This window comes from Plectropomus leopardus, chromosome 18, assembly GCF_026936395.1.
Source record: "Plectropomus leopardus strain MGB_pleo_1.0 chromosome 18, ASM2693639v1, whole genome shotgun sequence".
In the NCBI taxonomy this organism is placed as follows: Eukaryota; Metazoa; Chordata; class Actinopteri; order Perciformes; family Serranidae; genus Plectropomus; species Plectropomus leopardus.
Genome location: NC_142193.1, coordinates 15,713,146 through 15,730,937, shown reverse-complemented (window position 1 = coordinate 15,730,937; position 17,792 = coordinate 15,713,146). Strand labels below are relative to the sequence as shown.

At 41.3% G+C, this 17,792-nt stretch overlaps 1 protein-coding gene and 1 long non-coding RNA gene across 9 annotated transcripts in view; one reads left to right on the top strand and one right to left on the bottom strand.

Annotated features, from left to right (window-relative positions):
- The window catches only part of dnm2a (dynamin 2a), a 39,061-nt gene that overhangs the window by 2,399 nt on the left and 18,870 nt on the right, over positions 1–17,792 (bottom strand). Inside the window, exons 11-22 of one of the 8 annotated variants that reach the window (XM_088090948.1) lie at positions 16,875–16,961; positions 14,857–14,927; positions 13,965–14,018; positions 12,668–12,719; positions 11,647–11,658; positions 9,201–9,311; positions 7,339–7,448; positions 7,032–7,143; positions 6,683–6,847; positions 4,571–4,794; positions 3,952–4,215; positions 819–3,298 (exon numbers count right to left, since the gene is read on the bottom strand). In XM_088090948.1, coding sequence (XP_087947074.1) covers positions 3,226–3,298; positions 3,952–4,215; positions 4,571–4,794; positions 6,683–6,847; positions 7,032–7,143; positions 7,339–7,448; positions 9,201–9,311; positions 11,647–11,658; positions 12,668–12,719; positions 13,965–14,018; positions 14,857–14,927; positions 16,875–16,961 — 1,335 coding nt within the window. In that variant the 3' untranslated portion in view covers positions 819–3,225. Of the gene's footprint in view, positions 1–818; positions 3,299–3,951; positions 4,216–4,566; positions 4,795–6,682; positions 6,848–7,031; positions 7,144–7,338; positions 7,449–9,200; positions 9,312–11,409; positions 11,443–11,646; positions 11,659–12,667; positions 12,720–13,964; positions 14,019–14,856; positions 14,928–16,874; positions 16,962–17,792 lie in introns of those variants that run through there. The other 7 variants (XM_088090947.1, XM_088090950.1, XM_088090949.1 and 4 more) reach the window with 7 other exon arrangements.
- Positions 7,917–9,472, top strand: LOC148186458 (uncharacterized). The gene is made up of 2 exons (XR_015779604.1): positions 7,917–8,396; positions 8,877–9,472. It is a non-coding gene; the product is annotated as an uncharacterized LOC148186458 (long non-coding RNA).

The following is a 17,792-nucleotide window of genomic DNA, read 5'->3' as shown; positions in this document are numbered from 1 at the left end:
AAATCTCGAAACTTTTCCATTATTTTTCCAGGAATTAAAATTATCATTTTTTTTCTTTCTCCACTTGCCCGGAAGCTTTTGAAACATTAGAAAACAACTCTGCACAAACAAAATTTCAGCTTGCTGATTTAAATGAAAGGGGAGATGGAACAAGGGGAGAAAATAAAGAAATGAGCGTGAATGTAAACAAAACGTCACACATTGACACGACAGTGCTACCTTACATCGACAGCTACAGAAAATAAATTTTCCGTTACATTACACAGACATTATTCTCTGAGGAATAACGTAACTGTTTCATCACTCACAATTCCATGACTTTTCCACAACTTTCAATGATTTTTTACTAATTCCATGACTTTTCTGGGTTTTTCATGACCCTTGGAACCCTGTGTTAATCAAAAAAAAAAGAAAAAGAAGCCTAATTATTTCTACTTTGATTCAAAGCTGCAGGACACATCATTAAGACTTACAAGATAAGTCATTTTACAGGCAGTGTAAATGTCGATTCATACACAACAGTCGGCTATTGCTATGACAAGGTATTGATTTTTTTGTGTTCTTCACTCAACATCTTGTGAAAAATGCATGTGCTGAGAGTAACGAACAGTGACTACTGTTTGAGCCTCTCTAAAACAGGTAGCCTGCCAGTACAGGGTTGCCATAGGAACATTTGCTGGCTTGTGTCAGTCTGCGCTGCTTTAGATGTAGAGAGGGAGGCAAGTGAGGAGAGGAAAATAAGGAGGGGTGCTACGCTCTCAGAAAGAGTGAGAGAAGAAAGAGAATGTGGACCACACAGGACACAAGGAGACACCAACCACCAGAGCCAGTCCCTTTATTGTACACAACACCTCTTTATTAACTCTCCATCCTAAATCAGTTCATGATGCTTATTCAAATCAATTAATTGCTACAGAGGCACTTGACAAGGGTTTGCAAAAACAAAAAGAAGAGGTTGGTTTCCAACCCCTTCCACCAGATCAAGACAGGGGAGGGAAAGAGGAAGGAGACAGGACACATCCATTAGGAGGAAAGGCAGTGTTGCCACAGCCTAATGTATTACAGGGCATTACAGTTTGGGCTTCTCAAAGGCAGGCTGAAGTGACAGGCACGACAGGATTTCAAAAAGCTTTGGCCAATAAGAAGTTTTATCACATGAACTAACTTTTGTGTACAGGGAGTTTAACTTGAAGGGTCTTCAATCAAAAAGATCCTGGGCTGTTTTATAAGCTTATTTTAATCCTACTGGCACTGTCACTGAAAGCCTGACCTGCAGGGGAAGAAAAAAAGCAAACTCTGTCTCAAGTGTCTGCGGTTTGAGATGGTTTTGAATTTTCTGCTGTTTATTTGTCTCGTCAGGTTGGCTAATTAAGTTTTCACTCTCTGCGCTAGGAACAGAGAAAAGTCTAGACAGGTTCTTTAGACAGAGTGTGCCTCCATACACCACAAATCCCACCACCTGCTCACCACAACTACTGATCAAACCTAAAACAGAAAACATCATAGTTGCCCAGCGTTGCTCCCTGCTTGACCAGTTTTCCCCTAAGATGTTTTTCTTTTAAATGTTCAAATACCCTAAAAGAGCAATCAAAAGATATTATTATCAAATAATCAAAGCTGTGTAGATGATATCCAGCCCCGGGTGCCCTCCCCACACATTTAGACAGCTAATCCCTGTAGCAGACGTCCAGTAGAAGCTGGGGAGCTGAGTTGTACAGAGCTGATACAATTCCAACCAAAAACATCAAAAAGAAATGACAAATGCCCAGGTTATAAATAATGCATCAGGAGATGACCGATCTCTTTTTCCCTACAACCAAGGCTAACCTATGACATTACAGTGTTAGTGCTTCCTTTAATATGACGACTACAGATGGATTTTAAATGTGGCGGGCTTTGATTAGAATATTTTTTATCATCAACCCTGCGATTAAATGAGCTAACTCCCCAGTATAGGCCAGCTATATACAATAGTTTTAATGCGTGGAAGCAGAACTGATAGCAGTAATAAATGTCCTTGACAACTAAGTCCAGAAAGAGATGTGCCAACTCCTAAATGCTTAATACCATCTTTATACTCTGAATCACGTCCTCGTCTATACACCCCGCCGCTTCACTGAGTTTTATCCTCTCTGAGAGGAAGCTGTGCTGTGCGCTCTGCTCTATATGAATCAGGTAATTTAGGAATGAACAAAGTCTACCTGAAGGCTGAGGTCTCACTGGGGTTCATCTGAGACTGAAGGGGATTATAATTCAAGTTGGTAAAAAATTTACAGGAGAGAAAGCATCCGACACAGTGCAGACGGCCTTCAGCCTGTCTCTCTCCATCTCCCGTTTTTTTTTTTTTTTGTGCATAGTGTTCTGCTAACGGACTCCAACATCCCTGTTTTGAGTGGCTTGCTGTAAGGCTACATGGCTAGAAGTGCTTGGATTATAATGGTCAATCTGGCTGACATCTTTTCATCGTGGAAGGATAATTTACAGACGTGGCGCTGAAGCTACTCTCTGAAGTCTCATGCAACTCCGCCTTGTGTCTTTTTGCTTTTTCTGCGATTAGGATTTCATTTTTAAAGCTACATTTATGACGGTCATTAAAAAGGACAAAGTCACTCAAATAAAATAACAAGGGAGAAAAAAAAATAATCGGCACCACCAAATAACAACAATGATAATAAGCTATTGTTTTCAGTATGAAATCAGTTAGGAAATGAAAACCCAGTAAAACATTAACAACAGGTTAAGTGTGTATATTACACTGAGATCTAGACTTGAGAGTCTCGGCCAATCTAAAAAGGTGGCGGGAGGGGAGAGGAAAGCCAGCCTGTTAAAGGTAATAAGTTATTTAATGAGCTGCTGCTGGGAACCTTGTCAGAGGAAATAAACCAGTTACATTAATAAAAAATTTGATGCATCATCTCCGACTGATAGAAGCTAAATACATCTCCCTGATCAGCTGGCTTTTATTTTGTATTACACAATTTCCACAGCAGTGAAATGTAATATTCAAGTGGTTAAGGGCTTTCAGTTGTTCATGTGCACTGATAAAGATGGTATTAGCAGCTTATTACATTGCTTGAAGAGACACTTTTAAATGGCTGGACGATGCACATTATGCACGGCTATCGGTCAGCCCCTCCCCTCGAGCCCCCGCCCCTGGCCTTTCAGTGTGCAGATACACACACCCACACACAAACACACACACTTAAGGTAGGCTTGGCCACAGGTCTAGTCTAGCAGGGAGGGCTCGGCGGGGCGGATAATGGTGGGCCGGTGAGAAGGAGCGCCAGGGGGTCTTCGGCTGCAACAGGGAGAGAAGATACAGAACAAGGGGTGAGATGTGCTCACAAAGAGAAGGTGGAGAAACCAAAACAACCCGACAGAGTGAAAGAGGACAGAGGGAGAGAGGAAAAACTGACAGTGAGAGGAGAATGAATGTCGAGAAATGATATATCTGTTGAGAGTAGGGCTGCCCCTTGAAAGTCGGAGATGTTTAGGTCCCCTGATTTTGCTGCGGAGTAAATGCTCTTGACTCACTCTACTCTTTGCAGCTGCGGACATGCAGGCAGCAGCACAGCTCATAGTATTAGAATACAGTCGCTGGCTTTGGTTGACCTCTAGTGGCAGCAAAAAATGCTGTTGCACATTGGCAATCCGTTGTTAGCGGCATTAGTTAATTTATTATATGATGTGAATTCCGCTGTCACACTGGACGTCCCACAGAGCCTGTTCATTTGTTCAATGTTGGCATTAAACTGCCAAATCTGACAGGACCGACATAATTCTGAGTCGGGTACAGCCCTAGTTGACAGTGACATTGACAAACCACGCCTGTAAATCTTGAAAGGCAGACAATGATGAGATGTTAGTGACATAACATCACAAATACAGTGTGACAAAAATGGCATAATACACACGGGGTATGATTGATCATGTCATTACAGCAAGTCATACCTGGGAACACCTGGTGGGACGCGAGCTGGCCGTGAGGGGATCTGTGGGGGAGCGCTGAAGGGATCCTGGTGGCTGTTGAAAGCGTTGATGGGTGGACCTGGGCGAGATGGGATTGGTGGTGCACCGAAGGCGGGTGATGGGTTGAGCGGAGTTCCAAAGGCAGGGGAGGGGTTCAGGGGTGGTCCTGGTGTTGGGCCCCGTACAGCAGGCGGACGGCTGGGGGCCGGGGCGGCTGCAGGAGGCGGCCTGCGCTGAGGGGTTGGGCTGAGAGGAACGATATGATTATGTTTGGATTTTCCAAAGATTTATTTGCAGGTGCAAACCGACAGAAATACGACAAAAAGAGAGGACACAGTTGTGCAGGTGAGACTGAGAAACCCCTTGTGGCTTTTAAGGAATGCTCAATAAAAGGCAATAAATACAAATGCAGTGTATTTAAGAAACCACCAAAGAAGAATATCTGAAGGCCTAAATTGAAAACCTACCCAATTAACGAATACCCCGAATATTTGGGGTCCTATCCTAGTTTTTAGTTTACAAAAATAATGCTTAATAGATGCTGTATTTTCCAGCCGTTATACCTAAAGCTCGACTAAATGCTAGTTAACCCTCATCTCACCTGGCTTCTTGGATCCAGGTGTCATTTACGGGTGGGGGTACTGGGGTGGAGATGGTGCTGGTGCTGATGTCACCTATAATGTGCAGTGCCTCCTTGAGTGCGTGATACATGCGCAACATTTCGTCTCTACGCTGGGCCTGGTCAGCTGATTCCTCCATGAGGCTGTTCTGGTCCCCAGATGAGTAGAGGTAGGCCAGCAGCTCTGAGTGGATGAAATCCTTTGCCTGAAAGCAAGTTAAGATTATGAAAACAGAGGTTGGAAACTTAGAACAAGAAACACTGAGAATTTTCAAATGTGGTAGAGCAGTAGCCAAAATGTAAATGATCAAAACGTTCATAAAAATGAAAACAAAAATGTGGTTGAAAGAAATTAAAAACTACAGCTATTCAAAGGGGGGGCTATTTAAATTTAAAAGTAGAAAAACTATTTATCGATTGCAGATACATTTGATTTGTAAAGAAAACCTTGGTAAAGAAGCTGCTCAGTGGACAAGTGTTAGTTTTGTGTGTGTGTGTGTGTGTGTGTGAGTGAGTGTAGCTGCTAGATTGCTGGAAGCAATCAAGTGAGCTCACCACAATAATAAAACCTTATAAATGGACAGTGGACAAGTCGCAGTGAGCATGCACCATAAATCCAGTTAATTAGTGTCTTCAAGTTTATGACCTTGTGTGAACATGAAATACATGACCACTGTTGCTACTAAAACGAACAAGAAACTTAACGCTGCTCTGCACAGCTCAACAGTGCGATGACATTTAGACCTAATTAAACAGCACTTTGTCTGATCTTAGCTCACATCTCTGGTGTATCAGGTGCCTTGATTGCTTTTCCGATGAACAGAGAAATGAAGAATGCTACATTTGCTGGATAATGGCAACATCACTGTCAGCACACATTGCTAAACGCATATTAACTCTCTCTATATACATACATACATATATTAGGCCACGCGGAGCCCTGCAGAGCTGGATGCTAACATTAACAGTGTTCAGATAAACATCCAGCTACTGCCAATATTTAGCATAGCACACAGCCTTAAATGTGGGAGGATACACTTACAGCTCAACAGCCTTATTTTCTCTGAATTATCAATATGTGAAATATAGTGCACAGTGTTAATGTAATTATTCTAATGCCCATTTCCATTTCTTATTTGTACCCCTTCACCTTGTTTTCGAGTGCCCCTTTGTCCCTCGTAACAGAACTACGAGAGGGTTGTGGTTGAAATCTTCCCCCAGGAAGCGGGACGATTTAAGACCCTGATAAGTCATTAGTAGTCATCTATGGCATTTGTGTGTGGAGACACAACCATGGCAATAATGCTTTTATTTCAACACTTACCACTGATCGTATGGACAGCATGAACGCGTTTTGTTCAAAACCTAAGTTTCACACTATCAATTGATCAAACCAGTCATCAAATTAAAAAATAATTAAAAAATAAAAAAACAACCTACAGAGCACCAGGCAACTAGCAGTGGGCTAATGTTAGCAACTTGTGCTCCTACCATGCTGGTCTACACTGATATTATAGGAGCGGTGAGTGCAGTAACTTTCTGCTGGATTTAAGTTCAATTTCAGACTAAATATGCTATTAAATATGGGGAATGCAACATGGAAATGTGTTAAAATGCAGGCCTACCATGATAAAATTTGCAATAACAATGCAACACTAGCTTGCTGGCTAGTGAGCTATTGAGACATCAACATAAAACCAGCAATTTTTTATCATTATGCTTGTTATAAAGACATAATACATTGAAATTACAGTAAACTAAGACAGTGTGATTATAATAATAAAAAAAAGTCTTAATCCTTGTTAATGGAGAGATTACATTTGTGGGTTGCTTTTGTTGCTTGTGCGTCTTGCTGCTTGCAACATTTACAGAGTGTACCTCTGAAAAATCCCCATTCTGAAGCCCTAACACTTCACCCCACCCCTCTATCCAAACAAGAATCAGTACAGCCTCCCCCTAGATATAAATGTGCATAACAGAGGGTTTAAGGGCTTAGTGGTAGGCCAAGGGGTGTATTTGGACTGAGCGTTGTTTCTGGATCTGCAGCCACTCTGTTAATGGCTTGTGTCTGCTGCTGAGGACTGTTGGACTCACACTGTTGATCATGAGATGCATGATGGTCTTGGGCACAAGGTCTCTGGTGGATTTGTTGATGATGCCGATGTAGGAATCCACCAGGTTGCGGATGGTTTCCACTTGTCGCTCCAACTGAGGGTCCATAGAGAATGTGTCTGCAGGGGCAGCCTCTTCATTCTCCGTCTAACAACAACACACAAAAATAAAGATTAAGTATAAACACACAGGAAATACATCTCTGTAGCTGCTCTGTGGAAATAGAAATTATGACGGCTGTCCAAAAAGCACACACAGAGACATACAGAGGTGCATGTTTCGATGACAAAATGTGACCAATTCATAGAAAGACAAAGAAGCAACCACAAACCTGGTCCTTCTCCGGATAAACTCCTGCCCTGAGGAAGGACGCTTTCCAGCTGTCCACATCCTCTTGAGAATCACACGCCAGTTCTACTTGGCGAAGATCCTTGTACACGTTCCTGTACAGATAAACAAAAGACAAACACAAGTGTTTGTGAGTTTGTAGGCTTAGCCAGTACACAATACAAATACATTTATTGTAATTGTAAGTGTATAACAACTCTCAGTGAGCTGTAATGAGCTACAAGGACATGTATGCACACAAACACAAAAGGCACATGTGCTTCACACGTTTTCACTAACATCAACCTGACCTCTGTTCTGTGTTGAAGATGGCAAAGATGTGCTTTGTGGACATAAAGCCTTTCTCCACATCTCTGATCTTTAGGTTATCCAGTGGCAGCATATACTTCTTTTCTTTCTCCTAGCAGGAGGCGAACAGAAGAAATGTGTGTTTACGGCAGAACTGAAGCCTGGAATATTCAGCACAAAGAAACTGAGTTCAAAAAGTGAGTAACTGTATATGTTTTGATGACAAGGATGAAAACACCAATGAACAGACATGATGGAATGCACTTCCTCAGTGTGGACCACCGCCAGGCTGGTGAGATGGAGAAATGCATGATGGGGAAGAAGAGGAAGAAGAGGAGGAGCATGAGGGAGTTCTGGGGGGGATGGGGTGCCAGCTTTCGCTGTTGAGCAGAGACATCTGGAAGCATTTACGTCTGCACTAACACAGAGAGCGGCGCAGGCCCAACAGTTACATCACTCGCAGTTCCACACAATCCCCCGCCCCCACCACATACACTCACACACATATACGCACACACACACACACACAGCCAAATACGTAAATGCACGTGCAAAGACAAACAAACACACATAAGCCTGAACAACTTGAACAAACGCACAATTTGGAATTTGGGTATGTGCAAAAACATAATTTCATACAGATATGACCCACCGGCCAAACACTAAACGATACGGGAACACTTATGTGGACAAGCGCCTACAACACATGCACATTTGTACACACAAAATCACCCCCCCTCCGCCCTCCCTCCCCTCCGGCCCCCGTAACCCAGTACGATTTCCTGCAAATTCCAAAGTCAGATCCCGGCTGGAACATTTCAGCCCGCCTGCCACGTCAGTTTGCCTCCACCATCCTCCCTCTCTCATTCTCATTCTTTCTCTTTGCTTTTTCGCAAAGGGCAAGCGACTTTCCCAGTTGGTGTTTGGACGCACTACAGCCACTGGACTGGAGTTCATCTGTAGCAGTGGTCTGTAGTGGTACCTTTTAGAGGTCTTTTTTTTTTTTTTAATTTTTCAGGAAGAACGGATACGACTGAGGCCTTGGGAGGAAGATCAAGCGGTGAGTAAATCAAGTATAATGCTATCTGCACTTACGGCAACTCAGTCTTTAAAAATAAGACTAAAATCAAACCATCAGTGAAACTAGATTTTTCAGTTTGAGATCATGTAAGCTTTTTTCATCAGTGCACATGAAGTTACTCTCCAAGTCCTTGAAAGCAACATTTAATAAGGTCTAATTTAAATAAACTTCAGAGCAGAGTTTGCTGAGTGTGCACATATTGTAATATTTAGCCAAGATGGAATTCAGACCAGCCGTGTCTGGATTTGTTTGCTTGAAAGCAATGTTTTAAAGGGTAGATATTTCATCTTAATCTCTATTGAAAATAACATGTTTAATCAAATAAAAAAACATAAGGGCTTTTCAGCAGTAATGTGTCCTAATATATCAGCCATTTCTCTGTACGTGGCTCTTCTCACGTGTGCAGTTGTTTCACTGTGGTAATGTTTGCTCTCTGTGCCCTCTGTCCTACTGTCCTAGGGTAGCGACCTGCAGCCGCAATGACCTCAGGGTCCTTCCTCCAATCAGAGTCCACCTCACCCCCCCGCCTGCCCAGTGTTCAGACTACCTGTTCATCAGGCTACAGCTGAACAGTAGTCTGCACATTGGTTAGGCTGGGCTGGGACGCTCACACCTCTAGCCATCAAGCTGATGACACCACTTTAGATGGTTTATCCGAGCAGCGCCCAACGCAGTGTCTCCATCTTTGTGCATTCCTGTGGTGCTGTGTCACCCTATCTTAGCAAGCCAGCTATATCTACAGTGTCCAGTGAAATACAGCATGGGAACAAAAACTCTTCTCACCTCCTCATCTTTGTACCAGGACAGGGATTCTGCAGTCAGGACAAACCAGTACTCCTTAGAGCCTCCCTTCATGATACTGATGTTGATGGTTAGCCAGCCTTTTCTGATCACCTGCACAGCAAGGAAAAGATGAGGGAGAGAGGAGGGGGTACCGGGAGGACGGAGGAAAATAGCTTTGTCAATGAGGCTCACGCAGTGGTGACATTAGGACCCCATAAGTGTGACTGACACTAATAAAAAACTTACCTGCTTACCTGCCAGGTCGCTATAAATTTGTCTTTTCCCTTTTTGCCTAAATATTTAACATGTTTCTAACAGGGGTGCACGATGTTTGTTTTGTGAGATTGGCAGAAACATGCGGGCCGAATCCAATATTTCATTTTAAAGCCAATATCTGCAGATGCCAATGAGGTGCCAATTTTATTGTGCATCTCTTGTGTCAAATCTGCACTACAACACAGAGGTATGGATTTAATGTGACACTTTTTAAGTAAACAGCATGGAGTGACCAAAAGAAAGTGACATATACTGTGTGTAGTATGCCAAATAAAAACACAAAAGCATTGGTTGGTTTAGGTAAAAATACTGAAAAGGGATGTAGTTTGTGTTCTTTTTCACTCATTAGAAAATAAAGCCTTAAACCAACAAACAGGACTAGGTGGCGAACAGACAATGACAGCGCTGACACATTAGTCAAAGCTCGACGGTGGTGTATTAGTGTCATTGGGTCAGTAAAATGTACTCGTGGTTCCAAAAAAAAGCAGTGTTAGCTGGGTTAACTGGACTTGCAACTGTTAAAGTAAAAGAAAGGAAGACGTGAGTTTAGATGACAAGGAGGTAAAGGAGGAGAGAAGAATTGCAATGACTAGCTAGCTGGTCTACCAGAGGGGTAGAAATCTAAACAGCAAAGTTAAAATTTTAAGTGGCGATGGAGAGGGAGGAAATACATCAGACTGAGAGGCTGATTTGAGTGATCACTCTGAGGAAATAAGTCATGCATTTTGGAGGAGCCCTCTTAGCTACTATGACTCTTCATTTTTTTCCTCATTGACCCTCATGCATTTCAAGCACAATGGGGAAAATTCTGTGAAAAGTGTGCTCTTGTGCCATCAGAAAAAACTCTGCTTTAGACCTCTCTTCTGCAGTCCCTCTCCATATAGTAGAGGAGTGAGTTATGGGGGGAAAAGGGTTCATTAGTCCAAAAGCGCCAACATAAACACGAGTGAGGAGGCAAATGCATAGAAGCTAAACTTTTAGTTTGCCTTGGCGAGGAAATACCTCCAACTCTTTGGAGACAAGGTTTCAAATCTCCTATATATAGTCAGTTGGAAATGTTATAACCAAGTTGACATTTAGAAAGAGGAAATGATGGGATGTGAGAATGTCCCACAAAATGCTTTTGTTTCTACACTATGCTAGTAAAAGACAACTGTCAAGAATGTTAAATGCTTTTCTGAAAATGTACATTCAGTGTTGCAAGTTGTTAATTAAAGACGTGAGATTAAATCTCAGATTGGAATGAAACATGCCTATTTAAATTTGATTAAACAAGGAACAAATGAGGAATTTTGATTAAATTGTTAGAATACATCCCAAAGCCATAATCAGTCACCAGACAAAATAACATAACTTTGATCAGCTCTGAATACAGAAATAACACTAAGAGACTTCGATTTCTTCGATTTTCTTTCTTTCTAAAAAAATAAAATAATTTTTTAAAAAAATGACTGCAAATGAATGCAAATATATCGTCAAGAAAATCAAACTGTTTAATGGTGTTCCTGATTTGATCACTACCCACTCCCTCCCCATTTAGTCCCCAGTGACATTTAGGATGATTCTCACAAGGCAAACTTTTAATTCACCACGCATGAGGCAGCAGCAGAGGTATAAACACAAAGACATGGGGACTGACGCCATCCGCGGTCAGTGGTGGAAGATTTCCCACTCTGTCTGTGGAACACAGAGCTTTGCAAATTGTGGACGTAAAAATAATTCACATCTTGTTTAAAATATTTGGTGGAGAAAAAAATAAAATGTTAGTAGAAATGTGCAATTAAAGACAATTACTGTCTTATTAAAATGAAACCAAGAATTACTAGGGCTAACCTGCCGTGTGTTACTGTTAAGTCAGTTCCAAATTACTGGCAACTGCGTGCTGATGCTAGAATTGAAATTGATAACAATTCAATCGGTCTAGAGACTCTACCTTCTCCTCGAGGACCTCTCCGAGTCCGCCAAGCTGCAGAGGGGTAGAACAACTCATTATGATGAGGTTTCCACTCCTGTATTTTCAGGACGCAGCTTATCCTGTTATCTCACAGCATTTTCTCTTTTCTACTCTGACCACATTGTCTGACCTGTGTGTGATGGCCTCAGTCCTTCTGCATGGCCTACCCCTGCTGCCCCCCTGGCAGGGTGCGGTTTAAATCTTTGGGGTACTTACCAGAATCTCACCCTGCAGTAACAGGAAGGGGAGGGAAATTAAAGCAAAGGAGGGTGCAGTATAAAATCAAAGCCAAGAGAAATGAGAAAGCAAGCAAGCAAGCAAAGATGAGAGAAAGGAGGAGAGGTAGCATGTGGAGAGTTGGGAGGAGATAATGGAGTAAGGACAGAAGAGAATAAAAGAAAAGGTTGAAATTCAAGAATGACAGGTTTGAAGGGAGCAAAAACAGGAGGGAAGTGGGAGCAATAATTCATGAGACATCCGGAGAAAGACAGTTGGAGAGAGACAGGACAGAGAGATAGAGGGGGAGAGCAAGAGAGTTACGTGCAATTAGAATTACTTCAAGTAAACCACAATCTGGTTATGTCATATTTGTTGCTCAGTTGAAAGGTGCGAGGTCCATGCACATTCTGAATTTCAATACAAAAGATGCTTGTGTGAGTTAATGGGGGAAGGCAACAAAACAACCAACAGAATTCTGTGATTAATTGTTTGCTTCGCTGTAGAGCGACATGCCTGGGTCACATGCAAACAGCAATTAATAATAGCCATGGAAACAAATGCTCATTTCAGGAAAGGGGGGCAAGCGGAGTCTTATTAGGGTTCATTAAGGCAACTCTCCCCTCGCTGAAAGTGCAATCTCTGACGCTGATTAGCAGTAATATCCTAATCATGCTTCAGGATCTTATAAACAAACACTGAACTTCAACAATTTTGGCTAAATATCAGTCTGAATAAAACAGAAAAGGAGAGGTACCAGTTTTACAACATTGTGGAAAAAGGTATCAAAATGAGGATTAGAAAACAATGGGACTGGGTACAGTTAGCAGGTAAATTATGTAAAAGGGAGCTATCATTAAAAGGTTGGATAGGTCAAGGTAGATTAATTGCTATTGGCAAAATCATTGCTGAAGTGAGATATATTTACATGTTGACTAACAGGCTGGTAATGGGACGCATCAGTCAAGGGTGATTAAATCTGGGATTGGTGAAAAGGCCAGAGCTGGGTGATAAAATGTACCTGGTTGGGTATGGCCCTCTTCTTGTTTGCAGCTGTGTTCCTCTGCTGGGCACTGTTTTTTTTACACAAAGACGGGACAGAAAAAGACAATAAATACCGAGGATGGCACACCAAACACAGCCTGTTTAAAATAAACACACTAAATAATAAGGTGTCACACAGTACACTTTTTTAGAAGTGTTGATGCACATCCCTAGTTTGGCAACTTTGAGATAAATGATCCTGCAAGTTAAATCACACTGTAACAAAATTATTATTTTTTCCTTTTATTCAAACATATCAGATTTAAACTCTATTTCAATTCAAGGTTCCTGCACATTTTTACAAATTAATTTTAAAAACTCTTCCATAATATTTTACCTCATTTTCATGACTTTAAGTAGTAAGTAGTTTAATATGGGTAGGCCTATATAGCAACGCAGCCCCTGCATTATTTAACACTTCACAAGTATTTGTAAACTGCTGGCATTTGCGAGCACCGCTTGCTCCTTGGACATTTGAGCCACCAACTTCCTACACATGCAAATAGACCAGACTGGCACATACTGGTATAAAACATCAAGGCTGCACCATTTTTGGGGATAAAAAAAAAACAAATATCAAGTAGCTGTCAATACAATTCTTACATGCTTCTTATCTCAGTGTGAAAGCCTCAGTTAACCCCTACACAACAGCTGTTTTGTTATTTTCCTGTTCCTCTCCTGATAAGACAAACTGTTTCTTACTTATTTCTCTGACAACATTGTAAAAAACAGCAAAAACAATGTTGATTCAAAACTTTGACAAAACGTTGTATCATTTCCAAACTATTTCAGGCCAGGGAAAAAGTTTTACTATTTTCATGACATTTTTTCATTTCTCGTGACAGTGGAAACCCTGATAATTTCAGCTAGCCATCATACATAGAGGGAGAGATGGGATGTGGGGACAAAAATGAAGAAATGTACATGATGGTCAACAAAATGTTGTCACAAATTGGCATGTATTAAAGCTACGTTATGTCAACAGCAGCGAGCCTTAAGACAATAAATTTGCTGTTGTGTTACACTACATGAAAAGTTATCCACGTAAGATTACTACAACAAGTAATTTCAATACACAACAAATTCCATGACTTTTCTAAAACTTTAAAAGGACTTTACTAACTCCATGACTTTCCCAGGTTTTCCATGATGCGAGGAACCCTGATGCATGAAGGGGAAAGTGGCTCGTGGAGAAACTGGGACAACATGGAGAGTCAAACATTCTCTCACACACATACTATACACACAACCCTACATCCTTTCTGTTCGCCCACCTGTTGTTGCCGTACCCTGGGGAGCTACCATCATCCAGCCTTCTGTAGTCAAGACTGAAAGTGACGTCATGAGAACTGTTAAACAGCCCTAGCTGACCTGCCGACACATTACAGCAATCCACTTGCCATGCAGAGTCTAGGCATAAACTCTCACACACACATACACAGGGGCTTGCTTTGTTACTCGGTCAACGGCACGACCCACACAGAGGAGGGGAGCTCCACTCAACTACATGCTACTGTAACAGCTCCACTTGGGACTACGTGAATTTAACCACAAACTGTAAACTGTTTAGAGATACACCACAAAAAAACTGAGTGCTTTGCAGTGTGCAAATAAGTTTCCAGTGCACAACAGCAGCTACAAGCGGATGCAGTAAAACATCAACACTGTTCTTCCCGTTGGTACAGTCAGTGTTCTTTACAGTGACAGTCAAACAGCCTGCAGCAGACAGGAAGTGTATCTGTCAAGCAATCAAGTAAGCCTGATTGACTTTGTTTGGAGGGGGGAGTGATGTTGTTGCATGCAGGGGGGAGAGGTGGGAAACTAATGCGACCTTGATCATCCACCTCCCCCGCAGGGAGACATGCTCAGATGTGGCTGGATCACTAATTGGCATGCTACATCACACACTGATGCACCACAGCTTATAAACAGGGCTAATTATAAGCAACACTTTGAATCAGTCGCATTGAAGTGGTGGTGATTCTGTTAAGTTTATGAAACGGCAGCTGGGTTCCACATGTACTGGTGGCTGGCAGTTGTGAATAACAAGTACATCTCAGACAACGGGCAGCATGTAGTTAATGAGAATCACAATGCCTGTGCTGAGACTACGCTGCAACAAGCTGTAAGTTGGGCTAAAAAGGTGGAGGGAGGAAGGGTACATACTTAGCAAAGCCAATGAAGTCCTCGTGATTGGTGTTGATGTAGGACAGCTCAATGTCAATCAGCAGCAGAACCTTGATTAGAGGCAGAAAATCATGATTAGGATGGAGACGTCTCATTTAAATACCACTTAAAGAAGTCACACATGAAGTGTCACATCTGACACTTCACACTTGAACAAAACAACCCAGAGACAAAGAGATTACATCATATCCGTAACTACACTAATAAAGTCTGCAAGACTGATATTATCAATGCTACAAAATGCAGACGAAGCAGAGTTGTGAATATGATGAATCAAAAGTTTCAGTTTACAACCACTGCATTTCATCTTGCCTCTTCCTGTGTGACAGAACTGCTACGAAAACCTAAAGCTCTCATTAGTCTGTTTTTAATACTCTTAATGTGGTTTTCAAAGCTTCGCTTTCCCGACAAGAATAGAGTTCTGAAAACAACATTTAACAGTTATTGAAAGATAGCAACAGCGTCTCATGAATTTCTTTTCTTGTGGTGTCCTAAAATCTTTAGCGATCTCTAATTTCAGTTTCTGCAAACTGCTGCTCTGTCATATAATCTATGACAGGGTTTTTCTGTGTTGATTTAAATATACTGGTACTAACTGAGAAATCGCTAACACTGTCATTTAAAACTGGAACAAAAAGAATTAACGACACAATGACAGATTTTCCATCATGATACACAATGATGTTTAGCTGCAATATAACTACAACAGTTACACTAAACAAGAAGTTGGAAAATATGTTGCATCTGTGATTGCTTAATATATTTTTTTCTAATGAAGGCAGATAAGAATCTAACCACAAGGGACTTGTTTTTATTTTCACTCATTTAATCAAATAACACCCACAGAAAGATCTGCAGAACTGACACCTAAAAAATAAACTTATGTTCTAGGAAAAATGCTCCCAATGCCAGCAGGTCTTTTTCAAATGCATTCACAGCATTATTTAAGCTTGTTTGGAGGGTCAGTAAAAAAATCTTAAAACATACACACAAACTAAAGCTTAAAATTCCAACAAAGGCTTATAAAATAATCTCTTTCATAGCTTCTAACATTCAATTTGTGCTTAATTTGTGTTCTATGCAACCAACTGCAGCTGGGTTTAAGGGACTGTGAACATAGCATGTTAGCATGTTAAGCAATGGAAGGGCTTTTTGAGTTTTTACTGTTCTCCATTAGACAAATACCGAAGCAAAACATATATGATACCTGGAAGGGTCATATAACACACATGCTTTTTTTGTCCTCATGCTGCAGCTGGTGGATCAGACAAGTGTCCAAACCCATAGGACCATAATAATGCGTACGTCCTCTAAATACAACCGCGAGGAGCATTTCCTACGGAAAACAGCATACTTTGTATGTTTGTTAATGGTAGAGGTTTTAAGCACGGGGGTAAGGTCATGAAATGGTCACAGTTACGCCAAAAGTACATTGTTAAATTTAGGAAAAAAAATGGTTTGGCTTAAAGTATGTTTGTTACTAATATAAAGTATCAAATCTCCCCTGGCATACCTTGTCATACTATGTGTACTATGTGGTGGACTTTCTCGCTCTTTATACCACCGTACATCGCCTGACTTCCTCCCTTGCTCTCGTAATAAAGGTAGTTGCTTAGAAAGGAGCTTAAATTCATCATTTATATATTCATTTTCATTAACTACTTATCTTGTTAAGGGCTGCGGGTTGTAATTTCTGCCTGTAATATAATTTGGAGGACAGTCTTGGAGAATCAGATAATCTGATAACACCAGATGACACAATGCTATCATGAGTTTTTCAGGCACATCCCCCTTTCAGCATTTCTACTTTGGTGGTGTTACTTTGTCCCTCCAGCATCTCAACATAACATTGGAGTGTGGCTACATATGAATTGTAGAGTGCAGTTCTAACTATAATTTTTCTGCAAATGAAAAAGGTAAACATCAAAGGTGGACCTGAGTGCACTTAGTGCCCTTGAGAGCCTCTAGTCTATTCAATCAACATCCTAGCAGCTCACCTGGTCCTTGGTCTTCCCTTCTCTTTCTCTGACGTGGGTGGTTACGATCCTCTCAGTCTCCTCTCTCAGCCTGGGGTAGGAATTTAGCTGAAAGGCAGCACAACACACAACTGCAGTACTGAACAGAGACACACACACACACAAACATGATGCACACACTTCCATGTGAGCTTGAGCTTAATAAGACTTACCAATAAGTATCAGAGAGAAACAGGAGTGAGAAGTGAGAATGAGTAGAGAACAAAGAAAAGGGAAAGAGATAATCAAGTGACATTTCAGTGTCACACATATCCAAACATCCACAAACCAACAGATATATAAAACAGACTCTGTTCTAAAAGGTGAAAAGGTATTTACTATCAGCCAGGGATGACTTCATCAATCAAGAACCAATATAGTATCAGTTTACCATTGCTATAGGGGGACAGTTCATCCCCAAATCAAAAAATATGTTTTTCCCCTGCTTGCTTTTCTATTTGTCAATCAATACATTGTTTTGGTGAGAGAGACAGGTTTGTGGTGCTCAAAGCAGAAAAAAGTGCTAGGTGAGCTAGCAAGAGATTCAGATGTGTCAATTTGCAAGGTGATTCTGTTAGTAGGCGTATTTTGGTAGAAAGAAAAAAGTCCCTACATGAAACTGCTCCAAACAAGTTCTGTGGATTTTTTAAGCAGCCAGATCACAATGTCTGGAAAGATACATTAATGCTGAGTTTTATCAAATTCATCTTTTTGGCGCTTTGAACACCCGGCAACTCACTCCAAAACAACGTAGACCGATAAACAGCACTACAGGCAAGAGGCAAACATGCAATATTGATTTGGGGGTCCCTTTAATCATGCAATTGTTTTTAAAGATTTAACAGAGTTACTTTTTATATTTTAAACAAACAGAGCAATATCCAAATTTGATGACCTGTA